Below are 11,345 nucleotides of genomic sequence, written 5' to 3'. Positions count from 1 at the left end.
TTGCAAAACAATTAAATTTCATTATTTTTTGAGTTGTTTTACATTTTCTTTTCCAATTTTACTTGTGTGAATGTATACAATAATAGGATAAATAAAGTATTTTATCTGCCATGCAAAAAGTTAGTAGTATTATAAATTGTAGTAGTAGTATATATTTTTCTACCCTAAGCCAAAAAGTATCTAATATTCCAATCAAATTATTAGTTTTGCCGAATACATTCGCGATGATATAGTAGATTCAATTGAATTTACATTTCTGTCGTGATTTATTCCATCACTATGAGGAAAATAACAATATTACTACTACTCCTACAACATACTTATGAAATTTCTCTTTATGAAACGAATTGATAATAATTATCCATTTATCACATGGATACTCAAACGTCGAACATATTGGTAGGGGAAAGAATTTCATTTTTCTATGAAATTACTCTTATTTGTGCAAGTATAATAAATTTATAGACCTAGAATTATCAATTGTAAAACTGCATTGGGTTTCGAGCGTGTCACACACCAATATTTATTACTAGTAAGTAATTTGTCCAATCAAACATAAAATAAAATGAACAAAAATGAAGGCTAATTAATATCACAACATCTCCATTTTTCTTTATATATTAAGCTCCATCAACCGTTGAAAAATCGGTAGTAAGAAAAAGCTTAATTGTGGCCATTCCCAGGCACAAAATTAAGCTAACAATTACCATCCTGGCTGACACTGAAGCTTATATCCGCAACTATTTTAATATTTTTTTCAATATTAAGCATTAATACAATCCATTGCATTTAACATGGAAGCACTATGCTTTATTTATGATTCATCACAATTAATAAAAAACTATATTCTCTTATTATTATTATTATCACTAAGGTTTATCAAGAAAGTGGAGACCTATGTGGCGCCCCTTTTCTTCTATTGCCAAAAGATAGCATTAGAAATCCCCTCTTTTTCTTGGATCCTCCATATCCCTCCAAAAAGGAGCTAGGGGTGACGTGGCCACCCTCATCTGCCACGTCAACCGTCAGGTCTTCGAATTGAGAGATGGGAAAGTCCGAGTGGTCGAAATTGTACAGGATTCGTGAAAGGTTCTCGCCTTGGTAAACCATGTAGTCGACCTGTATTAATTTATATTTACTGGTGAAATAAAATACGAGATCGATCCTATCTCCAATAAAAGTGGGAGAATTAAGTAAAGTAATTTAACCTTGCAAGAGAGGGAACAGAAATGGAATGGGTCCTGAAGAATTCTGTCACATGTGTAACAAGAATTTGCAGAGCCCTTGCAAGATCTCGATTGCGCCCTTTGATTCAAGAATATCACTTTGGCACTATTTATCGTGTAGGGCTGCAACAATTTGTTACAAAAAATAAGACCATCACAATACACATCATTTCATTTAATGAAACCAAAATCATGGCAATAGCATCAGTCACATAATGTCATGACATTTCATTTAATGAAGCCAAAATTGTGGCAATAGCATTGAACTGTAAAACTACTTATAGGTGAATGAATTTTATTAAGATGGATTCAAACCTAACAACTTTTCAACCTAAATAAGATACAATCGTACTTTAATTAGTTTTCATGCAAATGAAAACACCTTGTCAATGTAATTACAATTCTAACTTACTCTCATATGTTAGCATTATGTAATTCAAGAATCGTAAATTCAAAAAACAAAGATTGTCACAACAAGCATAAAATTATGGCTCTACTGGGAAATAACATGGTACCCACGTTTCCACCAAAAGAATTTGAAATAAAAGAAGTTGGTAAGGTTTTGTGATAACAATAATTTGAATACCTGAATGTATGAACAGTCGATGAGCTTTTCGAGGTCGTCCAATCTGATCACATCTTGGTATACATATCTCCTTACCTGCCCCCATCATTGCAATTATATCATTCTCAATCGACGTTAAATTCGTTAGACAAGATAATAAATTGAATTTGTCTAGGATTAATTAATGATTTGGTGGTGATGGTATGGGGGTGTAATTGTGAGATACACTGTGATTTTGTAATCTTGATATTGTAGAAACGGGTTGGCCGAGCTTTCGAGAAAAAAAACAATTGAATGAAAGACAAGAATAGACATGAACTCTAGAATGAGTATTCATGACAAATAAACATTCCCATAACGGATAATATAGGGTGACTTACTCAATTTGTGATAATTTATGCTTTTGCATCAAAGTCTTGAGGTAACAAAATTGTTACTTATCAAAATATCGTTATTTTCAACCAAAATTAAATATGATTAACTCAAATTAAGCTGAAAGTTCAATAATTATCAAACAAACTTTAAAATTCGTGGTATAAATAATCAGAATTCGATCAAAAGTTCACTAGTTTAGCACTATTATTACCCAACTATAAACAAAAGTCAAATAAACATTAAATGTTGACAACTAACATTCTTGGGAAAAATAAAAAATAATATGGGGAAGTGTGGACAAAATAGACAAAGGGGTCAAACTGTGGGTTTTGAATGAAAGCAACATGTGAAGAAATTGGATAGTATACAACCCATCTAAATATGGCTATAAAAACAAGTGTTTAAAGTCGTTGCCAACATGTCCTATAGTAATCTTCTTACAACTCATTTATGACAACCCTAATTAACACATGTAATAACAAAAGAGTACTCTCACTAACCTAAATTCCGTACTCTTAATTCTATTCATTGTTACGACAAATGTTTGTTCCTAACTTATCAAAAGCATACTCCCTATGTCCCCTAATAGGAGTCGTTGTTTAACCGGGCACGAGTTTTAAGAAATGTAAAGAAAAGTTGGTTGAAAAAGTTAGTGGAATATGAGACCCACTTTTTTATATTGATTTTATAATAAAATGTGACTGGAGTGAGTTAGTGAAATGTGGGACCTACTACCATTTATGGTAAAAATGAAGAGTGACTCTTAATGGGGGACGGCCCAAAAAGGAAATTAGCGACTCTCATTCGGGGACGGAGGGAGTATTATAGAATAGTACACTCAATTTAGTCACACCCTCTATTCCCAATTTGTTCATCTTTATCTTCTATTTCAACCTTACGTTCTTGTCACGAATTATTGACCTAATAATATCATTTGTTACTACCTAATTTTCTCGAATTTTGCAAATTGAATATGTATATGTGCATGAAACTGAAGAATTGTATTTATTCAGCTCAATTAATCAATTATGCTTATTTTTTCCATTTCCAAGCTTAAATAAATTAACTACTACTACTACTACTATACATAATCTTGCAACATCGAAAAAATCTCAATTAAAAGTAATTAAGTTTACTTTAATTTTCGAAAATTTATCAATGTTCCCAATCGAAAAATTCTCAATTTAATTTTTGAAATTAATCAATATTTTCCTGAATTCATGACTGTTTTTTTTAATTCATGGTTGAGCTGAGACCAATTGGAAATTAAGCAGAATGAGGAAAAACATATGATTAATTTGAGAAGTTTTTGTTTCGAAAACAAAGTGAGAAATTATGCAAGATGATGCTTAATGTGTATGCTAATTAACACACACACACACACACACACACATCTCTATATGTATAATTGTAGTGCATATATTCAGCTCAATTATGCTGGGTTTTTCAATTTCCAACTTAATAGCACCACAAAATGATCTTGCATAATTGAAAATTTCTCAATTTAAAGTAGTTGAGTTTTTTTTTCTAAATATTTGATTTTGAAACTTATCAATATTTTCCGAAATTCATTTTGCTGAGTTAACTTAAAGACCAATTGGAAATTAGAAGAATCAGATAGATTAATTTGGGAGATTTTTGTCTCCAAAAATGAGAAATTGTGCAAGATGATGTGTGAATAATGAAGCTATTAACACTCACACACACACACACACACACACACACACTTTTGTATTTATATTTGTTGATTATAATTGTAGTGTATATATGTGTATGTAGAGAGAGAGAGAGAGAAAGAGAGGAAATGAATAAGTACCTGAAGGAGAGGGTGGGAGGGGTGATGAGAGAGAAGGCAGTGAGGGCAAAAACTCTGGCAACAATTCAAGCAGAAAATGTTCTTCTCGTTTTTCCTGCATTTCTGGTGGACCCCGCAAGCAGCGAAGAATGATTCCGCCATTAAACCTTCAAGCCATGCAGGCTTCATCGCTACTACTCCTCTTCTTCTTCTTCTTTGAAGAATGAGAGCAAATTAATTAAAATGAGGGGAAATGAAATGAAAGAGAGTTGGTGACTGGGGTGTGTGCTCAAATAGCCTAATTATATACTAGTACGTGTGTGCATATGGTAAGCTACTCTGTCTCTGTGTTTATTTATTTATTTATTTTTCCACACTAGTTCTATTATTAATTAATTTTTGGGTGGAAGAAAATTTGTCGGAAATATTATAAAATTTTAGTTAAATTTACGATTTTATTAACAAATTTATGATATTATAGTGTATTATATTTGAGGTCAGTTTATATGATATGAGGCTACATATCCACTGACTATTTATTCCCTTTCTTAGTCGCTCTCAATAAAGTCACCCTGCATTTATTTATGGAGTATTTGATTATCATAACTTTATTAATTTAATTTTTACAACTTTAGGAAATCCATAGTTGAATATGTCATATTCAAATGTGTCCGAACAAGATGGATGGTGAAATTTAATTAAATTAACAAAACATTGTCGGTTAATTAAAAGCGCATTGAGAAACTAAATTAATTAATACTGTGGTTCTATTTTGATTATCTCAAAAGGCTGTCGTAGCCGCATGATTAAAATAGGAAATATCAAGAAACGGAGTATTTAACTTGGGCCAATTTCTATTAAAGTCCATATAATAGCATTTATTAAAATATTGGGCTTTTAACGTATAAGGTAATGGGCCTTTAGAAACTATATTCAATTTAATGACCTATCCAACATCTTATATTATGAGGTTTAATTCTGAATATTGTTGAATTATTATAGTTATACTAAGTTTACATAAAAGTGAATAGAAGAGATCACCCTTCGATTTATGAGTTGGGACTTCACGGGTCATAAAATTATGGCACTAAAAAGTAGTATCAGTACTATTATTTTGTTTTTTTAAATTTAATATGCAATTATTGATTAAGGTACAATGGCTACATCTTCATAACAACTGTCGGGTGATTTCAAACACAACAGGTCACCTAAAATAATTATTTTTTGCATGAAAATTTTATAATCATATAAATCAAACAAGAAAAAAGCTTTAAATAAGTTTTAACAGTTTTAATTGTATTTATTAAATCCAATATTAAATATCGGCAGATTCCCACGTTGGTTTTCATAGTTCATACTACTTGATAGTACTTCATAGTTCATACCTTGCTTGGATAGTACTCTTTATATTGGATTTATTTTATTTGTAATCTGATTCTCCTAAAATAGGAAGTCGTTATACCAAGTTACAATTGTAATCTAATGCCCCAAGTTTGTTTGAATTCTTTTTATTCTTACTAAAATGATGGTTTTTCAAAATTAATCTATGAAAAGAAAATATACTTAGGTGGTGTTCGGTTTCCAAGATAAAATAATACAAGGATACAATCTAGGATTGAGTTGTGAGATTATTTTAGTCATAGGGGTTAGCTATGACTAATTATCCCATGATTATTCATCTATGATTGAATTGTGGGGTTGAATCGGATGAACCAAACACACTACAAATTTAATCCGAGATACAGTCTTGCAAACCGAAAACTCATTTGACATATTAAATATTCCACAACTACACAGGAAAGGGAAATTGTACTAACTTTTTGTATTTAATAAAATTTAGGGACACCCACCCTATGATTAGATCGATGATTAGTGGGAAAAAGCATTCTATTTTTAGAGTTTTTTGCATAATTTTTTATGAAAAAACATTATTGTTAAAAAAAGGCAGGTGATTAAAACCGTATAACCACTCGTGTCCCAAATCCTTCATTAGTGATCGGATTAAGTCGCATTAAATTCCCGAGATTACCCTCGACCCACCGCACCACAGAGCCGGATAGTTTTGTAATTCCGCAGCTTCGGAAGGGGAGTACTTTCGTCATTTCAAAACCTTCAAACTGATTCTTGCTTCGCAGCTGCTTTCTCTCTTATTTAACCACCAAACTGAAACAACAAAATTCTCTCTCTTCATTTCGTTGCATATATAGAAACTCAATCTCGCTCTATCTATACTGCCAATTTAGCCGATATATCTGGCGGAGATCTAGAGGAGATTTGAGAATCACGCGATGAGGGAACCGGCGTCGGAGAATAATGCGCTGCCGCCGCAGTCGCTGCTCGAGAGGGTTAAGGATTACGGCCAGGAAGACGTGTTTGCGCTGTGGGATGAGCTGTCTCCCGAGGAGCGAGACGTTCTCGTCAAGGATATCGAGGTCAGTTGCTCGTTTTAATTCCGTGTGGAGGAAATCGGATTGAGAGATTTGCGTTTCGCGGTGTCGGATTTCCTGTTCGATCACGTTAATGCGTCAGGAGTTGGTGATTCGGAATGATTTTGAGATCAATGTTTAATGTGAAGTTGATGAGTTTGTTGCGTGGTTTAATTTTTGAATTTTGAAATGTGTTTGTGAGATTGCATCGTTTGAGTAGCTGATTTTATTGTTTGAGTGTGTCTGATTCTTTTAGGATCTTAAAGTTAAGTTTGCAATGCTGCAGGGTTTAGATCTTCCGAGAGTTGATCGGATTATTCGGTGCTCATTTCGGTCTCAAGGTATTTTCATAAATGGCACTTTCCATATTTACATGTGTAGATATACTGGTTTTGTATGTGTAATTAAGGATACTGGATTGATTGTGTAGGGCTACCTGCAGCAGCAATAGAGCCAGTTCCAGAGAGTAACGTTTCTATGGTAGAGAAGCGGACAATGGAAGAAAGGGAGAGGTGGTGGAAAATGGGATTAAAGGCCATATCAGATGGAAAATTGGGCGTGCTACTTTTATCTGGTGGACAGGTTTGTTTGATCATTCGCCAATCACCATTGATGATAAAGTTCATTTTTTTTGTTATTGTAGAATTTTGTTTTGGGATGAGTTTCAGAGATAGGCCAACACTTTGAACCAGAGTGTTTACTTGAGGGCATTGTTATTGGTTGATGGGTGGAAAAAGATGGTTATTGTTTGGTGAAATTTCACGATTTATGCTAGTGCAAGATGACTTCTGATGATGCAATTCTTGACTTATTGGTATTTAGGATAAGAAAAGTATGCTTCTAGGCCTAGTAAATACCGTACTTCATCTCTAATTGAATTGCATTTGCCACATATGTATGGGAAGTACATACTAATGCATGACTTAGTTGAGAATACTTAGATCGAGATATATATTTTTTAACAAATAGTAAAAGTGTAGAGCATAACTTAACTTTGCTCAGTGATGATTACTAGTTTTCTCCACACTATACTGCTTAATATGCCAGTAAGATAATTGATATGCCATTCTGGGTCATTTACATGCAACAATATGTTGCTACTTTTCTGTGCATGTAAATTGTTGTGTTCACTTGTAAGTTTGTATACATGGAATTGTTCCATTGCGAACTTTATTGCATGCACGTTACTCTTCTCTGTGGTGATATTTAGCTCCTAGCTCGGTAGTGGTTCTTCACTTTCCCATTCTGATTTCTGAATGTTCTGAATGTTCTGAATGTAGGGAACTCGTCTTGGAAGCTCAGATCCAAAAGGATGCTTCAGTAAGTATAGTTGCCATTGCTTGATTTAGATAAAGTGTGCTTAAGCAATAAGCAAAACTAGATGAGAAAAATTTCATGACATGTGGTTATTTCCTTGCTTGCCTGCATAAACTCCTCGACAATAAATATAAATCCAGTGGTCACAGAAAAAATAAGATCATTTCATTATTAGTTGTAAACTCACGTTTCAGTCATTATTGTGATGCATTAATTGTTTTATGCAAGAGAAAATGTCCTGTTTTACACAACTTCTTGTCCTTGAAAAGTTACTATTATCACATTTCTTATCCTTTCAGACATCGGACTTCCCTCTGGGAAATCACTTTTCCAACTTCAAGCTGAGCGAATTTTGTGTCTTCAAAGATTGGCAACTCAATCTGTTAATGAAGGTGAGTGAGTGCTCCTATATCACAAACTCTTTTCATTTGTTTGACCTGCAGCCTTGATCACTCTGAAATGTGCAGGTACAAATGTCCCCCATATACATTGGTACATAATGACCAGTCCATTCACTGATGAACCTATCCGCAAATATTTTGAAAGCTGCAAGTATTTTGGCCTCGAAGCAGATCAAGTAAGAACATTCTGGCTATCTAGTTGTGAGTTTTGTGATTTTGAACAACAATGACTCAGTGAAAGTGGACTACAGGTCACGTTCTTCCAGCAGGGAATAATTCCTTGTGTGGCAAGAGATGGTAGATTCATAATGGAAACTCCGTACAGAGTAAGATTCGTTGGCAATTACCTTATTATACTTCCATACTTTTACTATTTCTTGATAACTGATAAGTAGCGTTTTCACTGTTTGAACCTGCATAATACTTATTATGATTAGTTTAATTAGGCATCAGCATGTATTCTTGAAAATATGTTTTCAGAAAATCTCTAAAATTATGCTTAAGTTTTGTCTTTGTTGTCATTTCTCTAATATATGCAGTACTAATTGCTAGTATATACCTAAACACATCTAAATTTCTAAAGCCAGGTTGCAAAGTCTCCTGATGGGAATGGAGGAGTCTATTCAGGTAAAGTACATCACGCAACCTGCTTGCATTTTACAGTATCTTTTGTTGTGACCCTTGTAGGATTAGTGGTATATATTGAGCTAACAAGAAAACATAAATTGACAGCTTTGAAATCAGCAAAGCTGTTGGAAGATATGGCTTCACGAGGGATCAAATACTTGGACTGTTATGGAGTTGATAATGCTCTGGTTAGTGGCTTTTTTCCTTTATTTTTAGTTTCAGGTGGAGTTTACTTTGAGATATGTTCCAAACATAACCAAAAATGAATGTCTTGTAAGCAGGTGCGTGTTGGAGATCCAACTTTCTTGGGTTATTTCGTTGATACAGGTGTGGCAGCTGCTGCTAAGGTTGTCCGAAAGGTATGCCAATTTCAGTTTTTTGTACAAGAAAATCCAACTGTGATTGCTATACGCCATATTTATTGTATCCTGTTTATTTATTGGATGAAGGCATACCCACAAGAAAAGGTTGGTGTATTTGTTCGCCGAGGGAAAGGTGGACCAGTGTCTGTGGTTGAGTACAGTGAACTGGACTCATCAATGGCTAGTGCAATCAATCAGGAAACTGGTCGCCTTCGCTATTGCTGGAGTAATGTACTACCCACACCCTACTCTTTCTCAACCCTCCAAGTTCCTTGCTTCCCTTGAATATTGCAATGGCCATTCTGCTTCAGTATTGTCAAATGCATTCAAGGATTTCATAAATTACTCAAAATGTTATGTAGTACGGAGATGCTGTTTACAGTATAATCATGCATTTTGACCCTGATTAAAATATGTAGGGACATAATATAATTGAAAGAGCATAAATTTGATCAAATTTATATCCGCAGGTCAAGCTTAACTGCTGTTAGTTCGTGCTTGCAGATTCTATCAAGTAGGAGATAGTCGGTTCAAAAAACGACTCTTTTGCTAATGGGTGTAGATATTTCCTATGACATGCTTTGTTGTCTTATATCAAAACATGTAACTTGTCATTTTTATTTCCTTTTCTAATGTATCCTTCCTATTTCAGGTCTGCCTACACATGTTCACCTTAGACTTCCTGAATCAAGTAGCAAATGGCCTTGAGAAAGACAGCATGTCAGTATCGTCTATGTGTCTATTCGTGTGTATGTGTTTTTTGCCGCCATCTCAATATTACTTTCTTGAGTGCAGCTATCATCTAGCCGAAAAGAATATCCCTTCAATTCATGGACACACGCCAGGGTACAAGCTGGAGCAGTTCATATTTGACGCATTTCCGTATGCCCCTTCCACAGCACTTTTTGAGGTACACACACCTCTACTCCTTCTCACATATACCAAATGTTATGTCCTCTCCATATACGCACTATAGTTAAGGAAATGAATTCATCCATTAACTTTTATAGGCATTGCGTGAAGAAGAATTTGCGCCAGTAAAAAACGCGAATGGATCAAATTTCGACACCCCAGACAGTGCTCGGCTGCTTGTCCTTCGCCTGCATACTCGTTGGGTGGTTGCTGCTGGTGGCTTCTTGACTCATTCAGTGCCCCTATATGCTACTGGTACTACTTTAAATATAACCAACTTTACTTATCAAATCAAGACCTCAGGTTTATGAACTAAAAACGGGTTTGTTTGGATGATGAATTAGGCGTGGAAGTTTCTCCTCGGTGTTCGTATGCAGGAGAAAACCTTGAGGCCATCTGCCGTGGAAGAACATTTCACGCTCCTTGTGAGATTGCATTTTAGTTTTTCAGAGATTATGTATCTGATTTTAGCAGTGTGTGTGATTTTTGTCTTCTATTTGAGGCTTTGTAAATTGTCAGTGAGAATGAGATTTAGAATGCTTAAACACACTCTCTTTTAGCTTTATTTGTCATATTTTTTCACAAATCATCTTTGTGTAAAAGAATGATTTGTTGAATGGGATTCGTACACAAAATTACATTCGATTCGTTTTTTCAACAAAATGGACTTGGGTCCAGCACCAAGCACTCCATTTATGTATTTTTTGTATACTCCATATGAAAACTTAAAAATTGTTTCACTTCTATTTTAGTGATTGTTGCTTGTATATTTGTGTATGGCTTAATTACAATTTACACCAAATCTAAAGGAAACCAAATTCACAAAGGAATTTTAGAATTTAGATTTAACACCTGCAATATAGTAAGGAGTAACAATTAAATGAAGATACGATGTGGAAGAGTTGATTACTATCTCAGATTATTGCTGGTGTTTAGCTACTTATGCCAGTAGTGGACATTCCATTTTTAGCAATACAATAATACTAAAAATTGAATTGCAATAATACTAATAAAGATACTAAAAATGAATTTCTACCTCAATCAAATTGTAATTTTTTTAGCTTAAATTGAATTGAGTTGTAGTTTATTTTATTTAAATAATATTATTTAAATTATTGTTGCAATCAAGCATTAACTGAAAATGAATCCTTTAAAAATAAACTATTCAATCTTTATTAAATAAAATTACAAATATATAGTATTAATTTCCGATTGTAATGCAATAATTTAAATAATACCATAATGATTTAAGTAATTCATTTTTAGATAACACTACAAAGATTTAAAGAATTTTTTTTAAAGATAATATACAAAAATTTAATAATACGATAAAGATTTT

General features: G+C 33.6%; 2 protein-coding genes across 2 annotated transcripts; one reads left to right on the top strand and one right to left on the bottom strand.

Moving 5' to 3' along the window:
• Positions 1–731: 731 nt before the first annotated feature.
• Positions 732–4,257, bottom strand: LOC121769694 (protein RGF1 INDUCIBLE TRANSCRIPTION FACTOR 1-like). The gene is made up of 4 exons (XM_042166429.1): positions 3,983–4,257; positions 1,813–1,887; positions 1,209–1,349; positions 732–1,119 (listed from the first exon to the last, which is right to left on the bottom strand). Exons 1-4 carry the CDS (start codon positions 4,148–4,150, stop codon positions 880–882), a joined length of 624 nt encoding a protein of 207 aa, XP_042022363.1. The 5' UTR covers positions 4,151–4,257; the 3' UTR covers positions 732–879.
• A 1,850-nt stretch (positions 4,258–6,107) lies between these two features.
• On the top strand, positions 6,108–10,664 carry LOC121769693 (UDP-N-acetylglucosamine diphosphorylase 1-like). Its single transcript, XM_042166428.1, has 15 exons — positions 6,108–6,393; positions 6,674–6,728; positions 6,818–6,969; positions 7,668–7,707; positions 8,004–8,096; positions 8,172–8,281; positions 8,357–8,431; positions 8,693–8,732; positions 8,838–8,920; positions 9,014–9,091; positions 9,182–9,325; positions 9,747–9,814; positions 9,890–10,004; positions 10,105–10,261; positions 10,351–10,664. The coding sequence occupies exons 1-15, from the start codon at positions 6,250–6,252 to the stop codon at positions 10,446–10,448; spliced, it is 1,452 nt and encodes a 483-aa protein (XP_042022362.1). The 5' UTR covers positions 6,108–6,249; the 3' UTR covers positions 10,449–10,664.
• Positions 10,665–11,345: the final 681 nt, after the last annotated feature.

Source organism: Salvia splendens, chromosome 16 (genome assembly GCF_004379255.2).
Source record: "Salvia splendens isolate huo1 chromosome 16, SspV2, whole genome shotgun sequence".
NCBI lineage: Eukaryota > Viridiplantae > Streptophyta > Magnoliopsida > Lamiales > Lamiaceae > Salvia > Salvia splendens.
The sequence above is the reverse complement of the archived record's forward strand: the minus strand, read 5'-3'. Positions and strand labels throughout refer to the sequence as shown.